General features: G+C 39.0%; 1 protein-coding gene and 1 pseudogene across 1 annotated transcript; one reads left to right on the top strand and one right to left on the bottom strand.

Moving 5' to 3' along the window:
* The first annotated feature begins 198 nt into the window (after positions 1-198).
* LOC113680213 (uncharacterized) lies at positions 199-20,632 on the top strand. The gene is made up of 24 exons (XM_089180098.1): positions 199-392; positions 762-992; positions 1,244-1,411; positions 1,640-2,002; positions 3,580-3,642; positions 4,027-4,212; positions 4,636-4,935; positions 5,336-5,506; positions 6,946-7,149; positions 7,552-7,713; positions 7,827-7,904; positions 8,113-8,265; positions 13,786-13,971; positions 14,434-14,556; positions 15,734-15,868; positions 16,296-16,433; positions 16,861-16,983; positions 17,239-17,355; positions 17,840-17,971; positions 18,303-18,428; positions 18,571-18,690; positions 19,446-19,571; positions 19,722-19,823; positions 20,305-20,632. The coding sequence occupies exons 1-24, from the start codon at positions 266-268 to the stop codon at positions 20,406-20,408; spliced, it is 3,738 nt and encodes a 1,245-aa protein (XP_089036224.1). The 5' UTR covers positions 199-265; the 3' UTR covers positions 20,409-20,632.
* Positions 12,538-13,306, bottom strand: LOC149041213 (uncharacterized; annotated as a pseudogene).
* Positions 20,633-21,663: the final 1,031 nt, after the last annotated feature.

Below are 21,663 nucleotides of genomic sequence, written 5' to 3'. Positions count from 1 at the left end.
GTCTCGAACACATTATTTTAACTCACCGAGAGGCATAACTGCAACCAGAACAAGCTGTAAACAGTCAAACTACGAAGAAACCTTCAAAAGCTAAATTCTATTCCCTTCCCTTATATAGCGTATTAGAAATGGGCGCCGTTGGCGCTTTGTTGATGGCGCGCGCTCGCGTATAATTAGAGCAGTAAATTACTTGTTGACGTCATAATCATCAATTCTGGCTTCTGAAAAGGGATTTTAGGAAAAGTTCAGCAAAATCAATCGCCCGATGTATTTCATACCGAGGAGACGTAGCGGGTTTTCGAACACAGATCGTGCTGCAATGAAGAAAGCAGCTGTCATTGGTCTTTTATGTCTCGTGTTCCTACAAATTTTGCAAACAGCAAGTTCCAAAGGTAGGATAATAAACACAGTTCGAAATATTATCACATTAAGGTCCTGTATTGTTTGATTTGTCAATTTTTTCTACATACAAATCTGGTCGACTTAAATCAAGTTTAAAGAAAATTTACTGACCGGGAGATGGGGAAGGGAGGAGAAACCCTTTTTGTCCAAGTTGTAAAGTACTTGTCTTCTTCCCATTTCTGAAAGAAATAGTCCTCGCTTGATAACTTCTTGCATTAACAAAAATACCTCATAATCTGTGACTTTGTGGTAACAATGATCTGCGTGTGTGAAAGGCTAAAGAAGTTCTTACTTTTTCGAGCTTACTAAATAAATGCGAAGCATGAATACTCACAACACTTTCTCATTTTCACATTTAGACATAAACGTTGCTTACAAAAGACCAGTACAAACCAACTTGAAAAGTCATCAGTCTAACGGCGACGCTCGTGAAGCGGTGGACGACGATAAACCCGGGAAAGAAACCTGCTTTGAAAGTTTAAACAAGTTCAAAAACCCTTGGTTGCAAATTGATTTAGGGAAGAATCTATGGGTGGAGAACGTTCAAATCAAAAGTAAAAAAAATCTATCAAACATTGACATTAGAATAGGTAAGAGACTTTTCAATGGGATTTCTTCAATCTATTTTAGAGTGAAAATTCAAAGAGTGTTCATACCACACGTAACTACTGCGATTTCAAAGGCTGCCTAATCTTAGCCACCCAAGGTTTGTGATAAAAAATCGATAAATAAATGAAGGAATAGATAAAAAGATAAATAAACAAATCAAAATACAGAAAGAAAAAAAATTGTAAATGGAATGGATAGCCATGGCTAGCGCTTAAATTGTACATTTTTATAGGAAATAGAGATGCTAATCTTACGTCCAACCCACTGTGTCTCAAAAGTCGTCGCATCCCGAGATTGACGCCCACCTCGTTCAGCTGTGCTGAGCCAATGCTGGGAAGATATGTCTTTATTGCAGCAAAAGACTACTTCCAACTATGTGACGTAAAAGTCTTTTTGAATGGTAAGCGCTACCAAAATTTTACAGTTGCAGCTGAATGCGTAGATTTTCTATCAATTGACATCTATACTAGTATAGTAATGTTATTCATCTTTAACTGATGCAATGGACAAAAACATAAAGTACCTTGTTAATAACAATTTTCTACCAAAATTTTACAGTTGCAGCTGAATGCGTAGATTTTCTATCAATTGACATCTACACTATTATAGTAATGTTATTCATCTTTAGCTGATGCAATGGACAAAAACATAAAGTACCTTGTTAACAACAATCGGAACGATAAAGAGATGCTGGAGAAAGGTCAATATAACTTTAGAGATCATTCACCAGACGAGGTCTCCGCTGCGATCGATTTGGTTAATCCTCTTCGGAAAGTAAGAGTGGATAGAAAAGACCTTGTAATCGATCTTCCACCAAGAACAGAAAGCCTCACCTTTAACGCTGCGGTACTGATCCCTATGAAGCAGAGAAAAGACAGCCTTAAGGATAAATGTACATCAAATGGAGGCAAAAGTAAACAAAAGTACATCAAAGGAGCTGTTGGCAAGGCTCACTACACTGGAGTGGTCACGATCAAAACTCGTTACACAAGTAAGGGAACCATTCATCTCCCTTATTGGTTGCTGTGTGGGAAAAGCAAAGGCCTGACGGTCATGTAGTGCACTGGACTCCAGGGCGAGAAGGCCGGGTCAATGTGTAGTGTTCTTGGGCAAGACACTTTACTCCCACAATGCCTCTATCCACCCAGGAGTATAAATAGGTACCAGCGAGTTGTCAGGGACACCAGATGAAATACTAGGGGGGTAACCTTGAGATAGACTCTCCCCTGGATCCCATCCAGGGGGGAATAGTAATACTCCTTGTCGTTTTCATGCTACATGAAAACCAGGATAAGTTCCAGCTGAGTGGGCCATTGAGCTCGAGTTAATACTTTTCCTCTACCTTCTATTGGTTGCTGATCATAATGATGAAGAAAAAATTTTTTTGTTCAATAGTGGAGAGAACGTGACAGTGTATTGATAGGGGCAAGCTGGAAGGAGGGTAAAGGGAGGTTGATATGATCCTAAAGGATGTCTCTAGGTACGAGCCAAGCTGACATGTGACGTTGCTTTTGTTGGTTTAAGGAGGCTCCATAGGGTTTTTGCTCAATGTTGACGCGCCAGCGTATTGTTTTTTTTAGAAAATTTTTATGTTTTCGCTTTTCAAGGTCACTAAAAGTCATCAAAAAACAATGAGCAAGGTTCGAACCATCGTTTGCTATAGTAGATATTTTCAAAATGATTTTCGTTATTAATCTGAGGCTTCACGAAGAGAGACACTCGCCAGCGATAATTTGGCTTTGCCTTTGTTTTCCTTCAATTTGCTTGGGTGAAATCTCCCAAAATTTTCACAATTTGTGAAATTTGCAATTTTGTGTTTTCTTCCTGAATCTTAACTTTTGATGGTATGATTTTTTTTTTTCATTAAGAGGCACTAGGAAGGGCACAAATATGTGTAACGGTCCAGCAAATCTTAGGAAATTTCATTGAAGCAATAAATCTTACTCAAAGATCCCTATTTTCTTTGTCGCAAAACATTGCGTAATGGAATAGAACTTCGCTAAGATCAGTATCTGACCATACGTAGCCTTTCGAATCTGTCGCCTTTGGCAACCTCCTTTCCCGCGGTATTTTCTTTTCGGTTGACCTCTCTTTCAGGCGTAGAAGGCGTATGAATATCACAGGAGCAGTTGTTGGAAACCTTAGATTCCATCACAAAAAAACCGTATTGTGTTGTAAACTGCTTTTAACACACCTTTTCAGGTAACAATCGTGCAATCGTATCAAGCCACCATATTTGTTTCTCATGTCGACACTTTTAAAGCTCCCGCTATGTTCGCACCCAGATCTCGCTAGGTCAAAAATCCCTATGGAGGCTACTTAATACATCAAAAGGGTATCGAGAGGAGTATTGCACAGCTTTTTTTACAGATACACAGTTCATATAATGACATCTTTACGACTAATCGCACGGTTATTCCTTACCAGCTTTGTTCTATTACGTGGCGCTTTTCAAGAGAGGGGTGTGGGTTTTCATCAACATCACTAATCAACCATCGTCCCGAATTCAATCGACTCTAGATATGATAGCATGGTTAACTTTGTTCCATATTTATAACGTTTCAATAGCTTTGTCAAATGAGAAGAGAAACCATACTTTCCAATGTATCAGAATTGATGTGCGCATGAAAGGTAAATGTACGTAGAGATAAGTAAATCAATGTGTTATATAGCAACCGCTTTTCTTTTTTATTTTGATTCAACATATCTAAGCAAACATCTGGATTCAAGAACATCGATCGTTTGATTCCGGATTGTGGATACATGTGTAACACAGTCGAACTACCCTCAGTGGGTGACTAATTTCCTTCTGACTATAGAACTTTGCGACCGCTAAATTTTTTTTTTTTTTGCTAAGTATGCCTTAATCTAAATTTTGTTCCAAATACATAGTTAGCTGGTCGAATGTTGACTTTGTTCTTGTTCTAATTGTTGTTCTTCCATATCATAGACTTCAAGAATGGAAGGCAAGCGAGTCAGTCAGATACATGTATCAATGTCATTTTTTCTTCACAGGTGACATTTGTCAGTTGAAAAACAAATGTGGCGACTTACATGGATCAAAATGTGACACGAAATTCATAAGTCCACTGTTTCCTCCTGGCTCTTACTACTGCAAGTGTAATCCTGGTTTTGTCTCATCGAGTTCTACAAAACTTCCCATTGAGAACTATGTATTACCTGGAGAGAAATGCATTAAAGGTGAAAAGGGGAGCCAATAGATAATAGCAATAACCAACATCGCCATCATCACAATTATGATGATAATTATAGAAATCATAATAATAACAATAATAAAAAAGCAGTTTCAGACGAGTTTCGGAACACTCAAACCAAAGTAATCACAAAAGCCAATCGGAGCGAAGGACGACATTACCAAAAGCCAATGAGAGCTCAAAGTAAAAACTGGCCAAACTGCATAAAACGCGGGGAAACGCGAGTGTTCAAACCAGGACTGGTTCTAGTTTTGAATCTAATTGGTTAAGAACGTGCGCGTGTTTTCTAGACCAATCAAAGAGCAAAGTCAAGCAAAACCAAAGTCAACATGGTTTGCTTTCGACACTTAATAGAAAACTACTCTAGTTGCACTACCATGTAATTGACTTCGCTTAATTCTGTCATCAGGACGGCCACCACAGATATGGCATAGCAAACAGAATCTTGCCTTACTGAAAAAAGTGATTGCTTCCTCGACCGACAATCTTGAGGGATGTGGAAAGGAGAAATGTAAACAGAAAGAGGCTTTTCCTCGGTTTGTGGTGGATGGCGATCCTAGGACGTGTTTCAGGTCCCACACAGAAGACAAACCATGGCTGATTGTATATCTTGGTGACTTACAACCTGTGTCTTTGGTTCGAATTCAGTCTGCAGAGAAGCAAACTAAAAAAAGAAACACCGGCCTGAAAGACGTGGGAATTTTCGTAGGTATGACAACACCTGGGTTTATGATATCATTTAATAGCAAATGCGCTGGGAGTAAAGCATATTCCGGCGCAAGACGCAAAAGAAAAAAATTGTCAGTAAGTGGGACCAGCTAGGCAAGAAAATATGTCTCTGAAGCGGCCAACAGATATGTTAGCATTGGATAATCTTTAACAGGAACATGCATAGCTGACTGCCATTTCGAAAAAAAAGGAAGTGAACAATGGCGGTATAATTAAACTCCAAACTAAAATTTTCGAATGATAATCACTTTGAAGTATATCGTTCTTCACTCACTAATTTAGCATTTCATTTTGTACAAACTTTTGAATTCCCCTTTTTAGTAATTTCCGTGCTATCTTTTTCCCCTGTTTTTCTTTATCAAATATTGTTGTTTTTTAAGGTGACGGGAATCATTTTATGAAATGCGCAGTTGTGAAATTGCTCGTTGACGGCAAAGAGACGAGCTATGGATGTAACTCAGAACTCTATGTCTTTGGAAATTCTGTCAAGATAACTACTAAAGCCCCAGTGCTGCGATTATGTGAAGTTGAAGTGTACGCTAACTCATATGGTAAGAACCACAGTTGACATATTCTTTTTTAAGCCTTGAATAACGACGGCCATGGCAATCAATTGAAGCAGATCACCTCTGATTTTGACAGCATTTCAGTATTGCCACTTGGTGTAAGACTCATTGAAGGGTAGCACGAATTGCTTTCAACAACTGACCTTGGAAGCCTGGTTTATCAACCAATGAATTTATTCCTCCAAACAGATGTTAACAACTACATACATAATGCACTCAATCATTAACGACATTGAAGTGACGAACACGCCGAACGGAATGCGCAATTTTTACCGACGGATCAAAACTAACCAATCACAACTGAGCTATGCTACTCGGGCCGTACTAACTACTTAGACTTAAACAGACTAGCAACTCTTCACTTGACTCGAATTATAACTTAAGCGCACGATGTCGAAAAGTTAATTAGTGAATCATATTTATTTGATTAAAAATCGCGGCGTTTATTAAATTTTTCGTGATTCGAGTGCGGCTTTTATTCAAGTGCGGCGTTTATTTAAAACCCAGTTCATTTCTTGAAAACAATAGTATGGTAAATGCCCATTGTAGTTTTTAAAGACAGGAACTTGTTTTAGTGATTGTCATTTTCTATGTCGTTTTCAGTTTCACAATTTGCTTGTTAATACTAATGCAATTCATAAAGTGAATAAAGTTAACTCAATTTCAATGTCACTGTCCTCTCCATCATCCTAGTTCAAAAGATGTAATCTTGGATATGCTTCCTCGAAATCAGAACTGGTACATTTAAAAAGGTCCGCTCAGAATTTCTAACTACAATCGAAGCATTGATCGTCCACTGCTACAAGGCTGTTCGTCCTTAAGACAGGGAAGCGTATCGCCTTTCGACCAGTCCGCTGGAAGGTTCAACGTGCATTTTGAGAGGGATTTTTTGACAACCTCTGTGGATAACTCTGCCAAAGCTCAGGGTTGCTTTCAAATTTCCAGCAACTGTTTCTTTGTGAATTCCCACGGTACTCAGCCATTCATCAGACTTTTCAGTTCAAGCGGCCTTGAACAGCTTGTTCCAGCAAACGTTCGGTGCCTGGATATACCTGGACATGCTTTCTTCGATGTAACACTCGAAGGAGTCCCAGGCTAATAGCGATCAACCACCTACCTTTATATCATTACCATGGTAGTCTGCTGTGTGTTTTTTGAGTCTATTATGCGAATGAACGGCGGATGATGACGCGGAGTTTATTCGGGGGCGACGTTTAATAATATTTCTGCTCTAAAATGCGGCGGTTATCGAATTAATACGGCATCTGAAAATAGTTGATTTTTGGGCGACCTACACCCATCAAACCACGCAATTAACTTTTAACCCTCGTTTCAAAACTATTTGTTGAAGAAAAAGACCTCTCTGAGGTCTTTGATTGGCTGCGATAGCTTTTGTATCCAACTAATTTACTCTCAATGTACAGGAAACATTATCGGAACGAAGCAACAGTCATATGGCCCTGCAACGAGTCGTTTTGCTATCGACAGAGATGCAAGCACGTGTTTTAAAGCCAAAACCGGTAGGGACCGGTTCTGGAGTGTGAACCTTGGAGAAAATGTTCGAGTGGCGCGTGTTTTCATATTATTTCACGGCAAATTTGAATGGAAAAATACGTCAATTGATATCGGTAAGTATTCTTTTTTACTTATTCCATCCTTTTGTTTGTTTTTTTTGTCCTTTTTTTTTGGTGTTTTTTTCTCGTTCGTTCTTCTCAATTAATAGCTTCTAAAAGATCAAGTATGTATTGTGTCCTATTGTAGAGCTACAAAGGGCATGACATCATCCAAGATTACCTTCGAGTTGACCATACGCGATATTGGATGACTACTAAACAAAAAAAAACAGCGATGATGTCAAGAATAGTAATTTAAATTTAAGGGTCAATTTAATGCTCTTGAACCATCCTCGAAGAATTTATTCCCCAAGAGTTACGAAAACGAGGCAAATCCGCTTCAAAATTATTCGACCTGTCGTTATGCTTGTATCTTTGAAAGTTGACGGAATTATTCAATATGTTACTTGTTGTTAGATACCAAAGTATGTTTTGTTACGAATGCATATGGGGCAAGAAAAGGAAATTACTTTGACTGTAATCAGCCAGTTACTGGAAGTAGAATGCTCATCAGATGGCCATCGAAGTATATAGATAATATACAGCTCTGTGAAGTGGAGGTTTTCCCGATGAAGATAAGTAAGAATACGCTTTCTTCATTGATTTTTATCAAGTTTCTCATACAACGTTTTAGACAGAACTTTAGCGTTCGATGATTGTATTACTCACACTTAAAAGTTCATTTCCTTTAGTTAACCTGGCAGGAAAGCGTCCTACAAAGTCCTCGACAAATGAAAAGGAATCATACAGAGGCTGTGATCAGAAACTTGGTGAGTGCAGCAATATTAAAAAGAAAAAGACCAGGAGAAATTTACATAGAGTCAAATAAACTCGAGATAGACGTATTTTACTCTAATCTAGCATCAAAGACATTTTATTTAATCTTTTCGGCCAATCTCCTTTAACTGTTGCAAAATTATTGTTCAAAGAAATTTTTGTGTAACTTTATGAGTGACTGTTGATTCTTTTCCATTTCAGACCAACCCTTCTCCACTAGGGTCAAACCGCGTTCGAAACAAATAAAATGGTGGTCGGTTGATTTAATAGCATTATGCAAAATCCATCTGGTGCGCATTGTGACAGACACAGGCTACAAACCGCAACACCTCAAGGGTTTAAAAATTCAAGCTGGTGAGTAACCATGGCTTTCCCCTGCAAATCGATCATCTTAATAGCTTATCCTTTATTGCTTCCCTTTTCGGAGTTAACTTATTAATAGGCATTTTGTAAAAAATCAATTTACAAAAAAGAGATTAGAGTCCAAACTCCGCAGAAAATAGGTATTAAACTTGTTAAATGAACCACAAAATTTGGCTAAAATAAAAACTCCGAAACTTCCTAAATTTCCGAGCAAAGATGTAACAAATTTACACGAACGACAGCTCAAAAACAACTAAAACTCCGCGAAAAACAAACTAAGAGTACGCAAAAAATGTCCACGCCAGTTTTCCAATGTCAAAGCTAGATTTCTTTGACATGATTGGCTAGTTTGTGTAATCACGCGCGCCGCGCGTGAATACAAAAGGAATACAAAGGGGGAAGAGGAAGAGAAACATTGTCACTTGAGATTAAAAGAAAACAAAAGGGAGTCTTCCTCTCTCTATTAGTTTTCCTTTAAAAGGAGTCCTCTTGTTCTTTAAGAAACTGATGGACTTCTCGTCCTCTAACCTCTCCTGTGATAGCGGCACTCCTCCTCTACTTTCCTCTCTTTGCCAAGTGTTTGCCTCCGGTCTACCCCCAACTTCTCGAACTTCTAACGGAAACAATTTTTGTGAGGGTCTTCTCAGAAGTTTTCTTTCACCAGTGCTCGAAGCAACTTCCACAGTAGCTCCTCGTACGAAACCATCGTTTCCAGGATGCACCTCTAAAATCCTTCCGAATTTCCAAGTACTACGATTTGACTTCCCTTCTTCCATTACGGTGACAATATCACAACTGAGCAACTGATTGTGCGACGCTGGCCTGTGGTGCTGTCTTAGATCCACCACCTACTCACGTTTTTAACGGTTCCAAAACTGACCTAGAAATTTAGACAAATAACGCGGCCTTCTGGTGAGGAGTTGGACTTCCGTTTTATCTTCTTTAGCGAATGCACATTCGTCAGGGATGGACAGAAGTCTCCTTTCTGTCAACAGATGAGAAGGCGTCAGGGGTTCCTCTGTATCGTCTTCCACCACTGCAGTCAAAAGCTTGTCATACGTCAACTCCAAATTGAATCGCCACTTAATCTTGTGATTCAAGGAGAAACTCTGAACTTCTGGTAACTCAAAGAGGAATGATAAGAACTTAGCAGCAGTCTTTAAGGTTTTGAGCGTTTTCTGACACGACTACCTTTGGTATACCTCGTCTGCGGATGAAACGTGTAAAGCTTGTAATGAATGTTTTCGTGCTCAGGTCTGGTACAACATCAAGATGAATGGCTCTGCTACTTCCACAAGTGTGAAACACGATGTAGAACTTCTCCATACCATCTTTCTCTTTAGAGCCACTTTAACAAACAACGGTCCAGTGTTAGTGAAGACAGGATTCTCTTCCACACGAAATTGAGGTGGGGGCGCCGTCGGCGGGATAGCAAAATGCTGTCCCCTCCATCTTCTTGCAGTCCACGCATTTTAAAAGAATCTTACGAACGACTTGTCTTCCTTTCACAATCCAGAATCAAGACCTTAGTTCTGCCAAGGTTTCTCTCACTCCGTTGTGTAGGACTCGCTTGTGACAATCTTGAATGATAAGAACGGTTAGGTAGTGACCTGATGGCAGGAAAATGGGGAACTTGGTGTTAAATGGAATCGCACCAGTGTTGTTAGACGTGTCAGCTTCTTAAAGTCTCCGTATTTCTGGGGTTCGAAGATACTTGTCAACGATATCATCCAAGAGTCTACATGAAGCCCAGAGGTAGGTTTTCTTTTGTCCTTCAGACGCATTTCTTCAAAGTAAGCTCTAAGGCTCGTGGGAGTTTCCGATGAAGGGCCAAATCTTCTTTTCTTTCACCTGCCAAAATGGACCATGCCACCAAAATTGTGACTGTTTCAACGCATCTGATCCCATACCACGGAAGGGCAAGTCTGCGGGATTTTGAGATTCAGGGCAATGGTTCCAAGCTTCGGGCGGCACATTCTGACGAATTTCTTTGACTCTGTTCTCAACGAATTACTTGTATTCTTTGTACACCCCCTTGATCCAGTGAAGAGCCGTAGTGGAATCTGTCCAGCAAAATACTTCATTAATCTTAACCAACGGAAGTAGGGCTGAATGGACCAGGGTAATTAACCTGGATAGTGTAAGTGACGCTAAGAGCTCAATCCTGGGAAAGGTTTGTTTTGCAAGTCATACGACTCTTGACTTACTCATCGACAACTGAACGAAGCCGTGTAGTTGAAGTGAAATTACGCTCTCGTGTGGAAGATAACATCGTTGGGTCGGGATGCATTCAGCTTTTGACAGATCAGATAACCATTGCGAGTACCTCAAAGAAAGTTCCTCGTCAAGAGGGTCGTCCCAACCAATTTTTAATTTGCATAAATCCTGAAAGAGTGTCTTGATTGTGATGAACAGGGGTGAAATCAAACCAAGAGGATCGTACAACTTGGCCACAACCTTGAGTACAATGCGCTTGTTTAAGATTAGTTCTTTAGCGAATTCCACCAGCCAGTCAAATCGGAAAACGAAATGTCTCTTTCAATGTTCCAATTCAATCGAATAATTTTCTTCTCGCTTGAAACGAATGCGGAACAACTTTGAACTCCAAACTGAGTCTGCGCATACATACTGTCTTCATCGGATAGCTGAACCACTTTTTTAACTGGTACTCTTTCTTCTTCGTCGATCCATTCTATCAGCCTCTTAGAACTTGACATCCACTCTCTCAAATTGAATCTAGCTTCCTTCATTCTTGATCTCGCTTTTTTGTAGAGCTCAAATGCTGGGGATCATTAGCTTCATACTTAGTCGCTTGATGTCTGATTGTTGCGTTCAGCAAAAAGGAGAACTTGTGACGCCAAATAAGACTCGGTTGAAATGTGTCACAACAATGTTTCGATTTGTATTATCAGTATCATCTATCCAAAGAAAGCGCAAAACATCTCGGCCAGCTTCTTTGATCTAGACCATTAGGTAGGTTTTTTAAATGTCGGCCGCCATAGCAACTCGGTGGTATCTGAAACGTATCATAACACTGGGTATGTTAGAAAGTAATTACGGACCTTCATAAAGACAGTCGTTTAACGCTGGACCAGTAGACTTGGCGAATGCATCATAGACTATCCTCACTTTAGTCGTCTGTTTATCTTCTCGCACAATTGGATGATGCGGTAAATAATGAACGTCACCAACTTGGATTGGTATATCAGGATCGACATCGGAGATTATTCCCCACGAAGATTGCTCTTCAATGATGCGGTTAAGCTCCTCAACAATCTAGGGTTCTTTCTTAGAAGTTTTAGAACAGAAGCCGGGCGAGAATCATTAGCTTCATACTTAATCACGTGGTGTCTGATTATTGCGTTCAGCAAAAAGGAGAACTTGTGACGCCAAATACGACTCGGACATATTTATCCAGTAATAATGCGTGCTGTTCCTTCCAAGGAAGAGAGACTCCATAGCGGTCGTTGTTAAGGTGAATAGTATCCAAGAACTTCTCATGCACTGTCTCTTCTTGTGTTGACACACCGATAGCTTCTAACTCCCAGAGTTTTTTCACTTGTTCTAGCAGCGGGTCATAAATTCTCTTTTCGGTAACAGTGTCGTCGTGAGGAGGTGTCTAGCCGCAAGGTTTGGCTTGTAATCAAATGAATACTAGTATCTGACCTGGTGTGTGGGGCCTATAGCACCCATTCAAGACTCGTCTTCACCGCCACAGGACCTGATTACTCCCGTTTCGTGTCTCCAACGAAGAAAGACTGATAGAAATCGTTTCCAGTTAGGACATCTGCTCTTGAATCATAGCCCCCCTATGATTGATCTGTTTTCTCAGCGATTTGCTTCATTGATGTTCATTACAACACTTCCATGAGCAGCATTTTCTGAAATGACGCGACTGCTGTTGGCTGTACCGCAAATTGTCATGTAATGTCTTCCTGAGCAAATGCGGCATGATTTGCGTTGAGAACAATTCTTTGCCAAATGGTTGCAATGTAAACATAAAGCAGCGGCCCTCTCGTTTCAACAGGTCTCTTCTGGCTTCGATGTCGGTGACTACACCACAACTCGCGCTGGGGTGCCCTTACTCACAGAACGTACAGGTTACAGATCCCTCAGACTGATTAATCAGAACTAAGGCGGACGAAAACTCTTCACCTTTTTCTGGCGGCACTGAAAAATACTTCTTTGAGGTAGGAGGATCGGTCGGGTTTGTTCCAATCAGCCCCCAATCGCTCTCTTGCTTCAGTTTCATGGTCGAAGGCCTTAAGTAAAACAACCAAATCCCATTCTGGTTGATCCGCGGCCCTTGAAATTATCAAGCGCATATTCAATGGTAATTTTCCCATGAGAAGGGGAATCAAAAGCTTCCCATACAATGCAGAATTTATTCCTAGAGCTTGTAAAGCTTGAACGTGTGCTTCAACTCAATCGCAAAAAAGGCGTAGACGTCTCAGACATTGTCCACTCGTACAGCTGATACTTTCACTAATCCCTCCATGTGAGCCTTAATGATTACTCAGGGTTGCCCAAATCCATCCTTCAGAATGGATTTGGCTGACTCGAAATTTTCTGCTGCTGTCATCGACAGCACTTGCAAACGATTTCCAGGATGCATTGAAGGAAATGGGATCACCATAGAATTTCTTCGACAGTTTTGCCTTTCCGATTGCAAGACTTTTAGTAGGCAAATTAGGCTTAGAGAGAGGAATTGGCTTATCTGTATTTCCGGCCTCTTCCAGTTCAACTACGTTGAGAGTTTCGTCAATTTGCACTATTACTTGATGAAAAGATTCTCTGAAGTTTCCATTTTCTTTGATTTCATCTTCGAGTTGCTTTTCTGTTATACAGACAGAATTTCGTCGTCAAGGACATTGAGGTTTTCCGTACGAGCAATCCGATAAGTTTTCAATTGATTCACGGGAGTAGGTTCAAATTCATCGAGTAAGGCTTTTACTTTTTCCAAAGTCGTCGTAACGTATCCTTTATGTCCTTCTCGGATCTTTCTCTTCTTTATCAATTCTTCATCAGCCATTTTTCCAGAGAGAGTGAATTCTTCAGTCAGTCAAAATTCCAAGGTCTCAGCACCATGTAAAAAATCCATTCACGAAAAAAGAGACTAGAGTCCAAACTCCATAAAAAATATGTAATAAACTTGTTAAATAAACCACAACATTTGCCTAAAATAAAAAATCCTAAACTTCTTAAATTTCCAAGTAAATGAGTAACAAATTTACTCGAACTACACCTCAAAAACAACTAAAACTCCGCGAAAAACAAACTAAAAGTAAGCAAAAAGTGTCCACGTCAGTTTTCCAAATTTCGATTTCTTTAACGTGATTGGCTAATTTGTGAAATCACGCGCGTAGTGCGTGAATACCAAAGGAATTCAAAGGGGAGAGCGGAAGAGAAAAATTGTTACTTGAAATTTAAAAAAGAAAGAGAATTTCTACACATTTTACCGAGAAATTCGTCAGTTTGAAGCAGATATTAGGTTATTTTTATCATTAACAGATGCTGGTGAAAATGCTTTTGGGAAAGGACGCCATGTAGCTACTCTGGATTCTCCAACCAGAGAGCCTGTTCAGACCATAATTCTTCGCAAAAATATCAAAGCAAGGTTCGTTACCCTTGCCCTTTCGAACAAACGTCTGGAACTTCAGTTCCGTGAAGTGGAAATCTACAATGGTCCTTTGCTAGGTAACAATAGAGCATCCTTGGTTGCAATAGATTTATGCTTCTTTAAAACTTATTTGTTCCATTGTCCTCAAGATTCACCTTTGAAAATTACTCCCTGATCTGCACCTAAAATATAGATTCCGTTTTGACAGCAAGCCTAAGAATAAAATTCCGATGGGAAACCAAGATTTTCTCTTGAACAAGAGGTCAACTTCAGGGCCAACCCTGTAATTCAGTTAGTTTTTTACATGTTGCAGTATGTCTGGTATGTACCAGTATCTTTTACAGAAGGAGATACAGCAACAAGCAGAAATTTATTTATACTTAACAACAAATAATAACCTGCATCCAAAAGAAACTCATAATATATTATAATTTTGACCTTTTAATAATTTACCACACACTTTTTTAGGGGGCAAAACCTAGCCCAGAGGTATTTCATTTTGATAATCCATTGCAAATTTTTTACTTTTTTTATCCAAGCTATTGATGATTGTAAAAGACCGAATATTTGTCCAAAAAACTTCAAATGTGTGAGTGGGACGAAATCCTATGAGTGTGTGTGCCCTGATGGATTCCGAGAGATTGGAACAAACAAATGTGAAGGTAATTCTCTTACTCTGTTATTATTATAATGATGATTATTACCGATTATAATATTATTACTAGTACAAGTATTAGTATCATTATCATTATTTTTATTTCCCAAAAGTAGATATATCGAATTTGATAGAGGATGTCCTATGAATGAAATTCAATTTATTTGCTTTATTCGCACGGTAACGAATCCTGAAATCTGATTGGATCTTAGCGCAGTCCAGATTTTCCTAACTCTACCAAAAGGCACACTGTGTAACGCTTTTGTGAGTCGCAAACATTACAAACCAGTTTGTAACCCCATAATTCTTTCACATAAAGTATCTCAAAAAGTCAGAATCGTGAGGTGTTTGTTTACCATTAGATATGTTAATGTAACTCTCATTCATTTAATACCTGAATTCTCCAAAACAATTTGTTCACTGTAAAAAGTTGGGCAAAGTCTTGATTTGTACAACAAGTACACTTTCAGTTAGTCTTTGCGATTCCGTTGCATTTTGACAATTGGAGTAACATGTTGATATTGATCTCTCTCTGCTTGTGAAGATGTTTATGTATATAAAACTTAAATGGTTATATCAACTAATATCTATCTTACAATCATCATTATCGATAACGATTCCGGGAAAAAGGGCTAAAGACGAATCCTCAGTCTCGTACTTAGTCCACAAAATATTACCAGTAGCCTCTCATTCAAGAAAAGAGAGGGCACGGCGTGTAAAGAGCGTCACTCAACAGCCCGAAAAGTCGAATTAACTCGTGCATTACGTCCGCTAGTGGCTCAGCATCTTTTTCTGGTTCTGTGTTGGTGTTCTCACTGCAGAAAATAAATGGGAAAGAGTTTTTTAAACTTTCGTCGGGTAATAAGACATGTAAGAACAGAAAAAGCTTCTTCCTATATCAAATATTGATTAGAACCAGTTCGAACCTCGTTGTGAAGCTTAGTTTACGGTAAAAACTGTAAAATTGGGCTTGATTTTGCAAGGTTTGTAAAGTCAGGTTTTTTTCCACCATATTAAATGAAAAGGTCTCGGCAGATGTGAAGTCAGAATTGAAAGCTTACCTGATATTGCGGAATAGTTCAAAAGAAGCCCACCTGCTCATGTTCATTGAACTGTTTAGTCAAATTTTGCCATACTTCATTATTGCACGATTTTAACATGTCCTTGGTTTTCTGAATCGACAGAGATAAAGGAATGTATTCCCGCCTGTGCTGCAAATAACTCCTTCTGTAATACGTCCTTTGGGTCTTACATATGTGAGTGCTCATACGGATTTAATCCATTGTTAGGTCATAAAGGAGTTCTTCTTCATTGTGAAGGTATGACGAACTTGCATGTTTTAGTTTTTCGATGCCATCTAAAGAAGAAAATAGAAACATTTCTGACGTTTACTCTTATTTGAAGTCAAATAGGAATACCTCTCCGGCTGCTGTTTAAAAAAAACGTATCTTGGGTAGGGGGTAGACAGTCTTTGTGGCATAAAGGCTGAGAGAGGTGTGATTATTTGCTTTCGACATCTTAACTCTGATGTACTGATTTGGTTCTGTCAATCAGGAAGCGCTGATGTCGATGACAAGTGCAAACTACTTACAGCTATAAGAACATTAACGTGGCGCCCCTGTGTTCTCTATCTCCTCTTTACCTCTCTCTCTCCCGACCTTTCCTTAATCATGTCTTTTGTATTACATTAAATGTACAAACCAATAAATTCGGTGAATTGTATAATTAACCTCTAACCAATTTCAGATGTTAACGAGTGCGAAAAACCGATGTCAAACATATGTGGAAATACATCCATTTGTGTCAATGCACCTGGTTTTTACAACTGCACCTGTAAGAGTGGATATGTTTTGGAAAAAAGTGGCCTTAAATTTGAATGTAAAGGTTAGTTTTCTGTACCTCTTGCAAAATGAATGCGACGTGTAACTTGCAATCGGTTGGATCGCAGTGTAAAAGTTAAATTGCATGTCCTTCCATGTTTGTCTCGAAAGAACTGGGATGGGCGTTGTTAAAAAGGGATGGTCTTTCGTGCGTGATGCGAACAAATAGAAAAACTTTCTTGACGAATTCACAATCAGTATCCATACCAAATCATTGTTATCATTTCACAAATATTTCCTAAAAGTAAGAAATGGATTGGTCTCGTCATAACCTGAACCATTGCACCTCCATTGCTTGAATGGCATTTTATCAAGGAGGATCGGTTACTCACTTACCAGCACTCTGTTTATATATATATATTTGTGAGATAGAAATCTAGTGTTGCGTCTGTCACCCTTGTAAGCTTATCGCTTTTATTATTTTTCTCTAGATATCGATGAATGCGCAATGAAAAACTCTTGTCACGTGGACAGCACGTGTTCTAACACCCCTGGTTCTTATAGGTGCACGTGTTCCCATGGACTCGGTGGAGATGGCTACAAATCCTGCTTAAGTAAGAGAGGCTGTCACCAGCTCTTTATGAGATTAAGATGAACGCAGTTATTTAGCCCCTTAAGCGACCATCATTGCTATTCAACATCTCTTCAACAGGTTCCGCTATAGGCTGATTTTTGTAGATCTAAAACCGGTTCATACCCGTTGACAACATTTGTTTAGGCTCAATTTAATTAAATGATAATACTTATTCTGAAAATGCTTTTTTCAAGCGTATGGAATTGAATTTAGCAAGATTTCTCTATCATACCAGAACTACCTCGCTGCCCCAATGGCAAGTGCAAAAAGAATGCAATTTGTAAAGATTTCAATGGTACTGACCTGTGTGATTGCAAAGGAGGCTATCATTTCAACGGCAAGATCTGTGTTGGTAAGGACATTGTCTTCATCATCATTATTTAACAAAGAGAACAGTGAGTTGGAGATTGTTTCCTCTAGAAATGGCAATTCTTTTTTTGTACTACCTGCTCAATCGTTACAAGTAGCAAGCGGTTAAATGGCTCCAGCTCACTACTTCTTCTCTCCGTTTAACCCTGATATGCAACAAGAGAGCACTCTCTTGTTTACAAGTTATCAGTTCAAAAACAACAACAAAACTGAAAACGAAACAGGCTCTGATTACCGTAGAACTTAACCTTAGATAGCCTCGCGCTTGGCTCAAACTTTTCATAGCCATTTCGGTTTTTAATTTTGTTCGCTTAGTGATTCAGCCGCTGAGCTTACTCCCGGCTAAGCTAGGTGGGAAGAACGGTTGAACTCTTCCAAATTGTGGAAGCCGTTCTTAATTGTTCAGCCGCATGTACTTAATTCAAGTTGGTAACTGATAACTTAATTTCTTTTTCCTCATCTTTTAGACACAGATGAATGTCAACTGGACAAAAGTATCTGCGGTTCAAACTCCGTTTGTTCAAACACTCGGGGATCTTACCACTGCAACTGTGAAGTTGGCTTCAGGAGTGACGAGGACAGTGGAAAAAACTGTTACGGTGACTTTTGGTTTATGTGACTTTCTAATATAAACGAGCAAGCTGCTATGAATGTGATAAAACACTTCAAGAATCTCTTTTATCGTGAAAATGAGCTTAGTCGGCCGGGAAGAGGTCCGTATGGTAATACACTGTGCTTGAGGCCTTGAATACGGCTCGAAGGCGAAGCTAAAGGCGTTACCCATGACCATGGGCACAGTTTTTTCCAATACAGTGTTTATGTGTTGTTTGCTTTTCCCGCTTTGCTATGAATGGCCAATTAGAGCGCTCAACCCTCTATAAATACTTGACTCAATACACTTATATTATCTATTGACATTTGTTATCGTAGAAATAAATGAATGCGAGAAAAAAGACTTATGTGGTGTTGTAGCAGAGTGTGAGGACATTTTTGGATCATACAAATGCAAATGCCCGCATGGATTTTCCTATGATAAAACAGAAAAGAAATGTTTTGGTGAGAAACATTGCACATTTTAATCTTCAGAATAAATAATTTTTGTTCGACATTCATATCGATTTCAAATAAAACGCGTGTTTATGTGTTTAAGAAGAATTTCAAAATTTTTACCATGATATTTCTATATACTTTCTCGCAGATAATGATGAATGCACAATTAGTCATTCGTGTCAATCCAATATGATTTGCACAAACACATTTGGATCCTACTCCTGCCGCTGTCACCAAGGATATCGCGCAGACAAATTGTTTTGTACAGGTAATGATTAGGTGAAGAGCACGATATAAAAACAGTGCCAATGCTTCTTCTCGGTTGAATGCAACTCTTTCGCTATCTACGCACCCACTAAGCTAAATCCAAGGTGACGTGGAAAATGTTGTTTCATAAATTTTTATTAATAAGTTGAAATGAAATAACTTTAATTTAACTAGCGGATAAGAATCAAACAAAGAAATAATCCACGCTAGCGGAGTGCAATTTTGGCAATTGCATCGAAGAATCCTGAATAAACTCTTTGAGGAGATTCCCAGATACTATTTGGGTAGGACACATTCACCAACTTCCTTTGTTGCAGTATCAACTATTATCTAGGAGGCACCGGTTCGAATCCCGTCAATCCCTGAATTTTTTTTCCGGCTTCTTCTATGCAATTGCGAAAAATCGCAGTCCACCTGCGAGGATCTTTTTTTTTGCTTTAAATATTCAGTAATTATCCTTCACCTCTGACTTCATGGTACAATTCCAAGGAGCATAAAAGCCTTCTACTTGTCAGTGTTATATGAGGTTCCTCTCCTGAGGGACCTATGGTATTCTTCTCTTCTGCAAAGTTCAGCAAGTTCAGGGGAAACTTAACTGCCTGTCACTCTATTGAAGTGACAGATCGACCCATTTGCTCTAAGTAGGAAATATTCTCTAAGGGTTCCTCCTCGATTTAGTTACTTATATCAAAGACGAATCAATCTAAAACAGAAGGGCATGGAAATTTACATATATGTCCTTTTTGTTTTACATAGATATCGATGAATGTGAGGAAATGAGATACGATTGCCCTAAGTTTTCAAGTTGTAAGAACCTAAATGGTAGTTATGAATGTGTCTGTAAAGGCGGTTATCGAAAAGAATCCGATGGAACTTGTTCAGGTAATGTTTAACATTTAATTTCACCTCTGGAAAGGAGTTTTTTTTACTGCCGTAGAGCTGAGATAACTAAGCTCAAGCTTATATATGTGTCTTTGGTGCCCATTGTAAACAAACAATACTGCAATTAAAGCCTGTTATTATTGTCCTCAGAAATTTGCTTTCCAGAGTGTGACGAAAATTCACATTGTCAGATAGGAAAATGTCTGTGCAAGAAGGGTTTTCTTCTGAGCCCAAACCAAATGTGTCAAGCAGGTTAGTGGTTGGATTGAAATAGAATGGGATGGGTTGGGACAGAATGGAATATTTCGACAGAAAGGATAGAATTAGGAAGAATGGGAAGGAAAGGGATAGGATATAATGAGATGGCATTGTACTCTGATGGCCATGGAGGTAAATTGTAAGCTTTCACACCAAGTCTAGCCACTGTGACAAGATGGACATTTATTAGCCACACATTCAAAGCTTTAGGATGATAGCCATTTGGCTATGCATACACTCCTTGGTTGTATGAAGACGGAGCCCATTCAATAACCTACACGTATCCAAAGATCAAAGACATTTTGCGGCCATCATCTGTCATAAGGAAATAAGCCTTGTAAACTTGGGGTGGCAGATACTTACCTATTTAAGGCCAAATTTAATCTGTTCGTTGGTGATCAATTGATTGTGTTATAAGTGTTGCCGCAGTGTGTATGTAAGGCGTATTCTGACTTTTTTTCTTGTATTATTGCAGCTTTTCTGCGGTCATCAGGCGTTTCATTCCATTCTCATGTTTTGTTCCTCATAACTACGCTGCTGTGGTCCCTGATCCTGCTCTGTCTCGTGGTCTTCCTTTAAAAAAACATCATAATCTTTGGCTTTTTTGTATACTTTCTATCTCAAATGGAAACTTCAGTGCGCTCTAAGGATGATAACATCAAGATTATGACCTCAGGAAACAACACTTAACTTACATGAAATCATATCTAAACCTTGCGAAAGTCTTGTCAATGAGGACTTTGCTAATCCAAAAACTTGTTAATCTCAGCTTTCAGAGAAATAAAAACAAGCTCCTTTGCTATCTCCTTGGCTTTTTCACTTTGCAACATTAAAAAGTGCTTCCTAATGCATACAAATGGAATTACGTACGCAATCACGCATGCGCATTAGCCACTCCCTTTCCCTCTATGTACGTAATGGTTAGATTTGATCCAGAAATCTAGTTAGCACTTAAGCTAGAAGCAGTAGCTTGTAGGTGCGGTTTTACCGTCGAATACCGACCAAATTTTTCTCGGCTTCACAGATTAGTGCTATTTTTTCTATAATTATGAGGCTTCGCTGCACGCGCTGCGGGCTCCGCTATTAAAAAAAGAGGACTGTCAGGTTTATCACAATCTCATCTCAGAGGAGATGTACTTGGAGTCTAAGTTTGGATAAAGTTAAAAGTCAGACAGTCAAGACGTTAATTAAGTCGTTCCAAATTATGTTTATCTTATATCTTGTAACTCTTCTATGGATGTCTCCTACAGCGTATTAAACAACACACGTAGGAAAATTTGACAGGATTGTTTATTTTCGTAAAACAAATGATCTAATTCAAACAAAACGTGACTTTTTACCTTTTTTTTTTCGGAAACAGACAAGGTAAAATTTCTCCGATGCTAACAAAAGTTTTTTTGTGTTAAAGAACGGCATCTTATGTATTTCTTGTGGTAGAATGCCCCGACGTGGGCTTGGAGTGAATGTGAAAAGAAAGAAAAGTAATCTCATCTGATTTGTTACGATAAGCGTTGTATATGACAAAAGGGATTATGTTGACATTTCCTTGATTTTCACCTTGCCTTCTACAAACAGCAACTGTATTCATTAAATAGACATTTATTCAAAAGATTCAACCTTCTTGAATATGGACAATGTTACGGTGTCTTGTTTTCTGCGGGCACTTAGAGTTTAAAGAACCGAACCTATAATCACCAGAAAACTGAAGATCTTCGTAAAAGACGCACTCTCATGACGAGCAAAGTTCAATTTTCGATTGCTATTCAGCTGTCTGAGGTTGTCCTAAACCCGTACATTTAAATGCGCGGCAAAGTGGTGGTAGTGGGACGATGCA

This window comes from Pocillopora damicornis, chromosome 8, assembly GCF_964200805.1.
Source record: "Pocillopora damicornis chromosome 8, jaPocDami1.2, whole genome shotgun sequence".
Taxonomy (NCBI): domain Eukaryota; kingdom Metazoa; phylum Cnidaria; class Anthozoa; order Scleractinia; family Pocilloporidae; genus Pocillopora; species Pocillopora damicornis.
This window is presented reverse-complemented; position numbering and strand designations above follow the sequence as displayed.

Bases quoted from the DNA above. Each gene is read 5' to 3' on its own strand.
- LOC113680213 (XM_089180098.1), top strand. From the start codon at position 266: ATGTATTTCATACCGAGGAGACGTAGCGGGTTTTCGAACACAGATCGT. The intron at 393-761 runs GTAGGATAATAA...TTTCACATTTAG, and splicing joins GCAAACAGCAAGTTCCAAAG to ACATAAACGTTGCTTACAAA. The intron at 7,714-7,826 runs GTAAGAATACGC...CATTTCCTTTAG, and splicing joins GGTTTTCCCGATGAAGATAA to TTAACCTGGCAGGAAAGCGT.